This window comes from Aptenodytes forsteri, unplaced genomic scaffold, assembly GCF_000699145.1.
Source record: "Aptenodytes forsteri isolate BGI_AS27 unplaced genomic scaffold, ASM69914v1 Scaffold379, whole genome shotgun sequence".
Classification (NCBI taxonomy): domain Eukaryota; kingdom Metazoa; phylum Chordata; class Aves; order Sphenisciformes; family Spheniscidae; genus Aptenodytes; species Aptenodytes forsteri.
The window spans coordinates 2,330,696-2,343,167 of NW_008794088.1; the positions used below are offsets into that span (position 1 = coordinate 2,330,696).

Below are 12,472 nucleotides of genomic sequence, written 5' to 3' on the forward strand. Positions count from 1 at the left end.
GGGAACAGTCCAGTGCTTGACAAATCTGTAGTTACTTGCTGTAGGAAATCCCATTATTTCTCCCATGCCCAGGCTTGTCGTCTCAGCTCAAGTAATCCAGGGACACGATCAGTGGAGCACTTGGTGTTGCCTGTTCATGGGCAAGGAGAATATTTGTGTTTGCAGACTACTAAAAGGGGCGGTTTGGCCTTTTCAGTGAGTTGGGGAGGAAACCAGTGACCAGAACTGGTTGCATTTTATTTTGGAACGTAGGTATGTTTTCTGCCAGTCACACTTAGGCTGCAGAGTTGATGCTTTGTTGAGGTGACCCGAGGTAGTGCCTCTATTTGCTCTGGAGCCTAATTACAGTTTGTAGTTAACATACCTAACAGTTTGAGGCAAGTTGCTTACGGACAGGCACCCCTGAACTGAACTGTGTTTGGAAGGAATGTGCCGTAACTGGAAGGAGCTGGTTTGTTTTGTGTTTTCTTTTGGCAGTTTATATTTCATTGGGAAAGTGCTGGCACAGTGTCCCCCCCAGCCTGCTTTGGTCTGATCTGTGCTCCATAGCCGCTGTCTTTTGGGCTCTCTTCCAGCCTTGGAGCAATAGGAACTTAAGCTTTCCTTTCCGTGCAGTGTAGCATCCTAACTTGGGCGCATCTCCCTCACTTGCTGAGTTTGGTTAGAACAGCTGCTTAGTCAGGAGAAAACCATCAGTCACTAGAAGATCAGGCCAGATGTTTCAAAGGAGGAAGGTCAGAGCTGCAACAAAAAGATATGAGGAGATTAGAAACTGATTTCCACTCCCCATCTCCCCCAAGTCAAATTAAACAAAATGGGTGGGGGTCAGGGCTTCTCATGCTGATCCTCGTATATAGTCTGAATGCAGTATGCTATACCTCTGCTCGCCGTGAGGCAGCTTCCCCTGGCTTTAAGATGCTTTAGGTATTGAGGGCAGCGTGGACAGTAGTAGGTGACTTGAGTGGAAATCTAGTGTGAAACAAGTCCTGTCTGGAGGGGCAAAAGAGTTTTGTTGGGTGACTCTTCCTTTATCGTTACTTTTTCCTCGCTAGCTGCAGTGTAGCCCCTCACTTGTAACTTAGTACTGGGCTAACTTGGAAGTGTCGTATGGCATTGGCTTGCCTTTTTATGGTGTGGTCTTGGTGTTTGCTCACCTGTGCCAACACAGGAATGGTTTGCAGAGGATGTCTCTAGCTGCAGTGTTAGGCGTGAAGACGGGAGCGCCGTCACTGTTCAGTGGAGGGGTGCAGAACAATCATTTGGCAGCACAAGGTCTGTACCTACTTGATATAAATCGGAGCAGACTGCAGCTTGTGAGCACAGAGAGTCACGGAGCAGTCTGTGTCCTGGGTCATGCTAGTTTATAACCAGCCCCTTCCTGACTGCTTGCCCGTCCTTATGCTTCACGCTGCGGTACTGTGTGCTGGAACCGTTGTTTTCAAAGACATGCATTAAATGCAAGGGCAGCTGTGTCTTGTTTGAGTCATGTAGCTGATGTTTATGCTGTGTTGGCAGAACCAAGTATGACACTCAGGCTTTTAAAGTCTTAATCCTGGTTTATGACCCTCAGTTGCTGGATGGCTTGGGCAAGGAAAGAAAAGCTGCTGTGTACCCCTCAGACTGTCAGGAGGGAAGATTTTATGTAAATTGTCTGATGGCAGGCAGTGAGCCAGTGGCAGAGATGGGAATAGGAGCTTGTAAATCCTGACTCCCAGGCTCTGCCTTAACCACAGATCCATCCTACCTCTCTTGCTGTGACTCTTACTGTCCTGATTTTCCTTCTGCAGGCTTGTGGTTGCAGTAGAGGAGGCTTTCACTCACATCAAACGCCTCCAGGCAGAGGAACAGCAGAAAGCTCCCGGAGAGATGATGGATCCCCGAGAAGCAGCCCAGGCAATCTTCCCCTCCATGGCAAGAGCTCTGCAGAAGTACCTTCGCACCACCCGCCAGCAACAGTACCACAGCATGGAGAGCATCTTGCAACACTTGTCCTTCTGCATCACCAATAACATGACACCAAAGGTAATGCTTTCTCTAACGTTGGTGCAGGAAGGAGGGAGAAAGGGATGGCACATCTGTGTGTGCATGCAGAACAGAAAATTGTCAGGGGAGGTGAGTGGAGGTTTTCATAGTTGCTGCCTGTGATATGATCAGCGCATTATAGGTTGCATCAGGTCTTAAAGGGAAGTAATGTTTCCTCTACAGCATCATCTGTCTTTTTTTTTTTTTTTCACCTGAAAGTGCCTATGAGATAATTGTTCTCATATCCAGTTCAGCAAAGGGAGTACCAAAGACGTCTGAGACGGTGGCCTTGAGTCACAGCATATTCTCCCAGCTGGCTCATGGTAGCAGCATGATGCAGGTGGCAACCTGCAAAGGACTATTTTTTTAATTTTTTTAATTTTTTTTTTCTTGTCCCCTCTGCAGTGCTGCATTTTGGACTGCTTCTAATTATTGCCTAAATCCTTGTCTGTCTGACAGTGTTTCTAATTTGTGGGCCACTTGATTAAATGTCAGTTTGCTGCTTCATGCCCTGACTGGGACTGTTGACTTGCAGACACAGGGAGGGACTGAATGATGAGGGAAACAAGTCACATGATCCCCCCTCCCACGCTCCACCTTCCCCTCTGAAAACACCCCACAATCTTAGAGAAGGGTTAGAAATGCAAGAATTTACTCGGGGGCATTTACCCAGGACTCACTACGCTAAGAACAGAAATGCTGTCAAGAGATGGGGCTTAGCACCCTCTCAGTGGGATCCACCTGGGACCTCGCCCAGGTATGTAAGGGGGAGTTCTACTGCCATTGAGGTTGCAAAGGAGACTAAAACACAAGTGACATCAAACGGCGTTCCCTGTCCTGCTTTTAGTTTTGCAGCCTCAGTAAGGCTGCAAACATGGAAACCTCTGCTTTCCACGTTAGCTTGGTCTGAAGAAGGGAGGGCCAGCTATCCCATCTGCCTGTCTGGGACTGCAATTTTGGGATGGGTTATGGGGCTGGTAGGGAAGAAATGACCTACTCTGCTGAACCGCTGCTGGACGGCAGTGCTGACAGCAGAAGTTGGGGCTATGACTTTGCAAGCTTGCTGGGATGGACTGAAAGAGGATCTCCTGGTGGTTGTGCCTGCTCCTGGGGTCTGAAAAGCTAGGAGGGACTGGGGAGAGGATGTCTTCTGAAGCGCGGAAGCCGAAACCTTTTGCAGCACAGCATGCCTGTGCTCGCAGAGCTGTAGCTGGGGATGGGAAGAGAGCATCGACACAGAGCAAGTTGCGGGGCTGGTGCTAACGCATGTCCCTCTCTTGGCAGGCATTCCTGGAGCGTTACCTCAACCCGGGCCCAACCCTCCAGTACGACAGGGATCGCTGGTTCTCCAAGCAGTGGACGCTTGTCAGTGAGGAAGCAGTCACAAGCGGGTTACAAGACGGCATTGTTTTTGTTCTCAAGTGCTTGGACTTCAGCCTTGTTGTTAATGTGAAGAAAATCCCCTTCATCAAACTCTCGGAAGAGTTCATAGACCCTAAATCTCATAAATTTGTCCTCCGCTTACAGTCTGAGACTTCAGTCTAAGGGATTTTGAGGGTGGGTTGTTTGGGGATTTTTTTTTTTTCAATATTGTGCTTTTGGGTTTAATTTCCCCAATGCTGACTGAAACTGGCAGATGATGGACCAGTAATATTTGACCATCTGCACTTTATTTGGAAAGGGGAGGGGGGAGTTGGGATATCTTATCTAGAAAGAAATATCTTAAGAGGCGACAGGGTGACTTGGCTCGGTTAGCTCAGCCTTGGAGACAGAACAGATTTTCCCCCCCCGCCCCTTTCCAGGCATACTGTAAATCTCACGCTCTCTCTTTCTCCGCACGATTGCAATGTCGGTATTTTTGTTGGAGTGCTGCCTTACGCCGTGCGTGCGCCTGCGCTTTTGTGTCTCTGCCTTTGCTACCTGTAGCTGTTTCTGAGAGCACGTTGCTCACCTCTCCACTATAGAAACCTGCTTGCACGGGGAGGGTTGCAGTCCCTGTTCACTCAGGGAGGAGAGGGTATCAAAGGGTGGGTGTGAGGGGGCTGTTTCTGTGAGCCACCTAATCTGGAGACTGAAGACTTATTCTTTTCCTCCTCTCCATGTGCCCTCTTCTGTCAGTGCTGGACCTGTACGAGTATAGTGGGATGGTTTTGCTCTCTGTGTCTCTGAAGTTGCTTGTCTTGAACTGGATCAGCCCATCTTGCAGCTCTTTAATTTACTTTTTTTTTTTTTACCAGTGCTTGTTAGTGAAACTGTTCTGTGTGACACAGCTCCCTGTTATCTCTCACCTGCTTCACTCTCTCCTGCTTGCCTGCATCTGTGTCGGGCACTCCCAAGGCTCCCCGTTTCTGTCCCCTTCTGTCTGGCTTTCCGAATGTGTTTCTCCAGCCACGGTCCCCTCAGGGTCTGTCTTACCGCCGCTTCCTTTTGCACCTGCAAGGGCTGCATATTTGCACTGGGACAGGGTAGGTAAGTAGCTGGCTCCTCCTCAGATAAATCACAGACCCTCCCTATGTCTGACAGCCTCTTTGAGGGGAAGGGGGGTGCAGGCAGGAATGTGCCCCTCCTTCTCCAGCCGGCTTCGAGTGCATCTGGAGGAAAGATGGGCAAAAGCACTTCCCTCCTTGAGGAGAGGAGCCAGGGAAGGGCTGACCTCTGCCACGTGCACTTGCTTTGGAGAACTGCTGTGCTCTGGAAACACTGCAGTGTGTCCTTCCCCACCGTATGCCTTCAGCTATAGCTAAGAAATACCAAACTATGTCTGAATGCTGAAAATCTGCCTGCCTTTCTTGGCCTTTCTGTACTGCAGGAGTTTCTTCTCAATGTCGGGATCTGCTCCCACAAGAGATGCGTAGCTCTTACAAACCAAACTGCAATTTAAGGCTGCCTTTGCCCATCAGTGCAGCTTTCGTGTGTGACTTTTGTCATCTGAGGTTTGCGGAGTTTTGAAAGGTTTGCTTTTAACGATGAGCCTAAACTGGTGTCTGAAGTCTGATTGCCGGCACAGGGCATCGTGTGACTCTGGAGCCAGCTCGGAGGCTGGCAGTGACCTGCCTTCAGTCAGGTCCCTCTGAGACCCCCCCCCCAGCTCTGTGGTGGTGGATTTGCATGTGTGAACGCAAACGCTTGATTCATTCTGCCCAGTCTTTTGCCATGCAAATATCTCTATCAGGCAGGAGCTGACCTGCCCTCCATACAGATGTCTTAACACAGAGGGCCCTAGTTCAGCAAGGTACGTAAGCCAGTACCTTTCGCTGCCAGGGTGCATCGTCTTCCAAGGGGGCCTGTGACAGCCCTTCCTGTCCCCTTTGGCCTTCCCCAGGCCTTCCCTGGGCTCCTTCACCAGCTCATGGGGCTGCCCCCCACTCCCACCAGTGCAAAGTGGCCCGGCTAAGGCCAGGGAGTGGGTCTTTGCCAGGCCTGCATGGCATGGCTGGTGTGGGTTGGCCAGTGCCCACCACAAGCTGGTGGGAGGGAGCAGCCGCCTTAAGCAGGAGGGTCCAGCCTCTTCCAACTTCAGCAGCAATGGAGCTACGTGTTCAACAGCACCTGTGGATGTTCCTCTTGGGATCAAGGGAACACCCTGGTGAGCGAGGGTCCAAAGTGGTGATTCCCCATCCAAGTGACACCTGCAGTCTCCTGCACCTTTCTTACAAGTGCATGGTAGTCACCTGGATCCTGTCTTCTCCATGTAATACGCCAGACATGGTTGTGAAGAACTAGATGGTGCAGTACGTGACAGGATCAGGCCCACATCCCTTAAAGGATGGGAAGTACGTAGAGTTTTCCCTTCTCTAAACTTAGTGTTTGGGTTTCTTTCTAGGTCAGGCTTTCTGGTAGTCTGTACGGGGACTCCTTTATTGACTGTGGCCTTCGCAGTATTTTATTTTGAAAAAATAGATTATTTTATTCCCTCCTTAAAGAAAAGGAAGGGGAGCATATAGTATCTCACACCTGGCTCTCCTAAAGATGCATGTATCTGGCTTTTATGATGTGCGTAACCAGCAAGGTGGGAGAGACTGGGAGTAGCTTGGGAGACTGTGGAGCACTTACGCCTGTGTGGAGGCTACTGCCTGTGGCTGAATTGGCTCATTTCTGTGAAGCCAGAACAAGAACCACCTTGCCGGGGGCTTGGGTATGCCATGTGCATGGGAGCACCTTGTCTCAGGCACCTCTGCAAAACTTTCTTACGTTCCCAGGATTTCCCTCCCCTTTCCTTTTCCCTCCCCCACAAGGGGGGTTGTCTGACAGTATCTGCTCAGGAAACTCATGTCTTAATTGTGTTAAATCCTTGAACACATGGAGAACCAGACGGAAGCGGCATGAGCTCGCTCCGAGTCTGTTTCCTCATCTGTGTCCTGTGGTTCAGTGCTGCCTTTTCTGCCTGCTGCCGAAAAGGACACTGTCAACGGGGGCCATAACTCCTACATTAAACATTCTTCCCTGTGTCAGCAGCGTGTGAGTGCTTTGCCCGATGAAATCTGAAAGAGAGGACTTGGCCTCTCAGACAGTCTCTTTAGAGATGCAACCTGCTTAGGGGTGAGGACAGACTAAAAGGGGAATCGGGACTCCTGAGTATTCTCTGTTTTTTTTTTTTTTAAATGACATTTTATTTTTCAGGATCTCTCTTGTTTCCCCGCTCTGTGCAAAATCAGGGGACCACTGTCATACCTACCTCGCTGGCTTGTTGTGAGGCTAAACTCAACTTGTCATCAAGTGCTTTGAGACCCACAGATGGATCTGTGGCATCTATAGGAATTCAGACTCTTTATAAAAATACTGAGTGGTGAGAGCAGACTGTTTTGTTTAACTCTGTTTATAGCCAGCTAATGAGTAAGAATCGAGTCACAGGGAAATGAAGCTCTGATCCAGATCCTGTAGTCCTTACTTCTGCAGAGCTTGCCAAGAGCTGAGCATAAATAAGGCTTGTAGGGTTTGTCAGCCAAGCGCAGGCTGTTTTCCTCTGAATGCCTCTCCTATCCTGCATTGTCTTCTTGCACATATTCTCCTCTCCTGGATGCTTGTACCTGGCTGGGAATTGTTTTTTTTTTTTCTTTTTTTTAGAATTCAAGCGGTTTATAAGACAACCCTGTTTGTGGTCAAGTGGACAATGTTCCTTTTGCTGGACATCCTTCACTAAAGGCTGAACCATTCAACAGGGTGCCACGTTGCCTAGCCAGGAGCGATGTTGCCCCTGGTTAACTCCTCTTTTCCATGTTGGTGTTTTTCCTGTGACTCAGGTATGCTGCTTGGATACTTTAAAGGCTTTGGTTTTTTGCTCTCAGATTTGTTACAGCCTAAATCCAAAGCCATGCTGAGATCTTCCAAAACCAGATGCAGCTAGGACTTTCAGCTGTTCCAGAGCAGATGGAAATGGCTGTGGGTTTCCATGAAGGCTGGAAGGCTTTCTCTTTCATGGTTAAATAATGAAAGATTTGGATTTATTGCAGCTTCTAGGAGCGTAGGGGCAGATACTAGACCCTTAATACCTTGCCTGTATACCTAGTCCTGTAACTAGGCTTGGGCAAAGGTGGTTAGCACATCTGTTCGCCTCTCATTGCCATGTGGCTGCAGCCATCCTTGTGTAGGCTCTGGGGGGCTGCCCCAGGTCTCAGACTCCTTTCCTGCTCACGGGAGAAGAGCAGGCAGCGCTCTCAGAAATGCAAGCATTTCAGCACTCCCCTCCATACTGTACCAGTCCCTGACCAAGCCCCTGTGGTCAGCTTGGGGAGGTGGGGCGGCTGCTTGCAACTACCAGTTTTCACCCTGCGGAGGGAAGACGTTGCCCCCCACGCGGCCCTGTAGGCAGCAGCGTAGCTGGGGTGGGATGCACCATGTGTCAAAGGGTGGTGTGATGCAGCTTGCTCACAGAGCAAGGTCAGCTCCTGCTTCTGGGGTTGTCCTGGGTGCCTTCAAGAGCAATCCCACCCCAAAGGGGGATATTGCAGAGGAAGGCAGATCTGATTTCAGCCTCTGCCAGCTATTCCTCTGACTTCTGCCTCTAAAAATTTTCCTGCCAGCAACTTCAGTCACTGCAGCTCCCATCCTCCCCTCCTTGTGTTTTTCCCAAAGTTCCCTAGTGAGGCAGAACAAGTATCCACTGGGATGGGAGGTGCTGGGGCTACAGTTTGGAGCTTGGGGGCCACTCATGATAAGGCACAAGTTTGGGGGAGGTCTGAACAAATCCCAGCCATCACAGAGCCTCTTAGCCTTTTCCTTTGGGATGAGGATCTCCATGCAAAGCCTCGGGAATCAGCTGTTGCCAAGTATGCCAAAAGCTGCGGGGAAGCAGTTTCTGAAGCTGGCCTTGCAGAAGTAGCTTTTAAAAGTCTTGATGTGCTCGTTTCCAGCACTTGCTGCTGAAGAAACTGGAAAGATCCATACTGTGCTGAACATGGAAACCTATTCAAGCCAATTTCATCTTGCTTACCAAAACTTGTAAATCTGCCCTTTCCAAAGGTAAAACTAAAGTCTTGCAGTCTTTTGCAGAAATGCTGTAGTCTGGTCCCAGACTCTGCTCTTCGGTTGCGCTCGGTTCTGCCCTGCTGTATGAGAGCTGTTCACGAGATGTGTGAGCAGATGTCTGTTTTCTCATTCAGCTTGTGTGACTGTGTGCTTTTTCCCTTATAGGTGTGTGCACTATACAAGTCTAAAGCCTCAAGCTAGGCTCGGTGGTTCAGTGTTTAAACTGTGTTAAGAAGGAAGCGCTCTTGGGATCGAGCGCTTTGGGGGTTTGGGGGATTTTTTGGTTTGGTTTTTTTTGTTTGTTTTTTTTTTTTTAAACTAAAACCCCCCAAAACCGCCAAATTTCTGTTCTCCTAAAAGAGATGGCTTTGGGCCATGAAGTCTCCTACAGGAATATGCATCCTCCTGCGTTCAGGCTGCTGCCTCTGATAAATGACCAAAAGTTGCCGTTTCCGACAACTGCTCTGTGACCGGTGTGGGTGGCTTTGGGATACTCCTGAGCTGGGTCCCCGCCACGCCAGCAGTACAGCTGGTGTTATCCGCCCCTCTGAATCCCTCCAAGAGACTGCGTTTTTATCCCTGCAACATACTGAAGCCCTGCGAGCAGCAGGCAGCCAGCCCTGCCCTACGTGTGCTCTGCCGAGAGAAGGAATCCTTCCCTCTGGCTGCTTCCCGGGCACCTCTCACCAGCGCTAACGATGCTTGGGGGTATCTCCTGCGTGCACGGGGGGATGCTGTGGCTCGCTACCTGCACAGATGTAACTGTGAAGGAATCTTACACTCTTCTGTGCCTGTTTCTTTGATTCAGCATTATCGTGTCTTGGGGAAGGGGGTGGGAGCGAACGCCCTTCCCTCACCCTCTTTTGATCACTGTGTAATACTCTTTTTCTACACAAACTGTGTATAGTAAGATGGGTTTTGCCAAGGTTTTCTAATTAATAGACACTAACCAGCATTTATTTCTTTTTTTTTTCCTTCTCTTTGCACATGTAACTTTAACTGCAATGGTACATGGTCTTTCTGTTCTTTTCTAATTGTGAACTTTAAGTGAGCAAATTCCTGGTGTCTGTGACATTAATGCACTGTGGGTCTAGCCTAGTAAATTGTTCTGTTCCAAGCTGGGTTCTCTTAAGTTATAGCTGGATGGGTTTTTGTTGTTTTTAAACTGAAACATAAAACCGTTTTACACTTTGCATATTTTGTACAGTAAAATTCTGGAAATAAACTGAAACCAGATTCGATTGTCCCACTCCTTCCTCTTATCCTTTCAGACAAAAAAAAAAAAAGAAAGCTTTTCTGGCCTTCAAGCATTCCTTGGCTGTGGCTGGGAGGGGCCCTGCAAACGTGTGGTTTAACCTTTTTGAGGCTGTCTTTTTGTCACTCTTGTTCTAGACCTTTCTGATCCGCCCTGCCACAGTAAAATGCAAACTCATTTATCACTCCGGAAGAAAGACTGGTAGGTGACTGCTTTGAACACCTGAAATCTCAAATGATGGGGAGCAAATGCAGCTGGGGGGGGGCATGACTGGAGTGGGAACAGGTTTTTCTGCCTCCTGTCTTCTCTCCTAGTTTGCACACGAATTATGAAGTGCAGGACTCATTGCCGAGTTCCTTATTTGGACCTGGTGGGGAGGAGGAGTGTCGAGAGGAGGAAAAGCCAGTGCTCCTTGTTCGTGTGGATGCGAGCTTGTGCTCTGCTAAAACAATGTGCGGGGATCTCGCCTCAACAGCACCTGTGGGTGCGGCTCTCCCCACCTCCAGTTTCCATCACCAGCATGCCGAGAGCTCGGAAAGACCGAGTGGCCATGCCCGAGGTAAACGTGGGCGCAGCCTTCTTACCTAGACAGTCTTTGGTACCTGCTCTTCCGGAAAGCCCCTTTTAACGGGGAGTACCTGGCCTCACAGCTGCGCCCTGCCCAGCAGATCTCTTTAGTGGCTTCGACTGCTGGAAAAATCCACAGGATGCTGCTGTGCAGTGAAAAAACAGAATGCAACAGTTGTGGAGATAAGCAGCACATGTATAAACACTGGTGGAGAGAAACATCCAAATGGGTGATTCTCTGCTTGGGGGGAGATGGATGTATTTAGGCTACAAAGCGCTGAACTAAAGCCCAGGAGGAAGCAGGAAGGGTGGGATGGGGCTGTGCTGGGTCCTGCCTCCTGCCCTCCCTTAGATCTCTCTGCTTTTGATCTGTCCCCCTCATCCTGCTGGTGCTTTGTCAGTGCCCAGCCCTGGGCTGTTGGCAGTACAGCTCCTGGAGGTGGGCAGGGAAAGGAAATAACGCTGCTACCGCCCTACAGAGCCTGTGATGGGTGTGCAGCCATTGCTGGTCCCTTCCTGCCCCTCAGAGGAAGACCTTACTTGATGGACTGGAGCTGTGTAGGTAAATACACTGTGGGAGCTGGCCGCAGGTGTGCTGTGGGAAGGTGTAAGAAGCAGGAATTTGGCACAAACAAGATAATCTGCTCATCAGCCTCGTCCTAGGATCTTAGCCTTGAGAGTTGTGTCTTTACATACGAGTTCAGCATGCTCTGTTTCATTTGTGGCTTAGTGCTGATACCGAATCAACACCCGATCGCTGCTGGTCGTGGCACTTCCTCTCCCACTGTGGGTTGTGGAAGCTGATGGAAGGAACAGGCTTTGCTAGAGGGACCAGTTCCCTTGGCCTTCGCCCAGAGCTCAGCTATCTGAATCATAAGGGGCTGTGGTGCATAGCTCAGCAGAAATTGGAGCTGAGGGTGCTGTTCTGGTTTGGCCAAGTCTTACACTGAAGTTGCAGGGGTCTTTGAGGTGCGAGGGAGCCTCAGGTGCAACGCTGGGTTAAGTATTACTGACCTGAACCTCTAGACAGAAAGGGGATGGAGGCTTTCACTGGCAAGGAACACTTGGAGGGACCTGGCGTGCTGAACAAGAGGTAAGCACCTTCTGCCTGAGGGAGATACCAGACTGGGGTCACTTGGGAAGGAGATGACTGTCCTGCAGTGCTCTTCCTGGCTGTGAGGGCATAAGGCTGTGGCTACCGTGAGACAGCACAGCAACAACCACTGGAGTAGAGTGTTTGGTGGCTGAAGTGTGGCTTAATACGTAAGAAGGTTGGTTGACCCCAGTAGGTGATGAGACCAGGCCTCACGGTTATGGATGGTCAGAAAACATCAGCTTTGGGGAATTCAGTGGGGAGGTATGGGGCAAAGGGGCCGTGCGCAGTCAGGGTATAACAAATGGGTTAAGAAAAGGATTTGTCACCTTAGGCAACTGGCTCCAGAGCCTTGCGTGAAGCACTAGCAACACCTCACCGTACAACATTGTTAGCTAAATTAATAGCTCAGTGAAACATCTGGTTGTAGAGGTGGGCAGGGCTTCAAACCCCAGAACAGCTTCTCCGGTGCTACATACTGGCTGCTGTTCCAGCCCCAGATCTGAACTCCTGGGAGTTACAGGGAGGCATTGAACTTGAGGTCTTCCAGGGAAAGTGTGTGCAGCAAGCCAAGGGGGCCCTGGAGCTCGGGGCAGGTGGGGTGGGTCCGAGGGGAAGGGGATCTCTCAGCAGGACGTGGTGTCTCACAACAGCGGGCAGGAAGGGAAGGCGCGCTGGGAGTTGGCCAAGTGGAGTGCTTTGATTTGTCTTTCAACACCACTCCTGAGTTTATGTTGGACTGGGAAGGTGATGGGTTTAGGTTACAGTCCTTTCCGGTACTGACAGATAATCCACTGGGACAGGGGTGTCCATTCCCTTTTCATGTGTGCGTCCATGCACTGCCGGGTCAGGAGGTGCTGAGAGAAGAGAGAGCACTGAGCATAGCATGTCTGCAGATGTAGGTAGGGATGGTGTAGTGGGGTGATTGCATATGCATAAATCACTATCTATGAACAAGGTTACCCGAGTTGCTTTGAAATGCTGTAACAGGTTTTACAGCCCTGCCGTGAGCATGTGTGTTGGTTTATGCTAACACGTTGCTAGTAAAATGGAGAGTACCTCAAGGAGGA

The 12,472-nt window shown here is 49.9% G+C and overlaps 1 protein-coding gene across 1 annotated transcript in view; it reads left to right on the plus strand.

The window, feature by feature from the left end:
- The window catches only part of VANGL1 (VANGL planar cell polarity protein 1), a 38,548-nt gene extending 28,826 nt beyond the window's left edge, over positions 1-9,722 (plus strand). Inside the window, exons 6-8 of the mRNA XM_009274525.2 lie at positions 1,788-2,022; positions 3,307-3,579; positions 7,087-9,722. Of these exons, the coding sequence (XP_009272800.1) occupies positions 1,788-2,022; positions 3,307-3,567 (496 nt within the window). The 3' untranslated portion in view covers positions 3,568-3,579; positions 7,087-9,722. The remainder of the gene's footprint in view (positions 1-1,787; positions 2,023-3,306; positions 3,580-7,086) is intronic.
- The last annotated feature ends 2,750 nt before the right edge of the window (positions 9,723-12,472 follow it).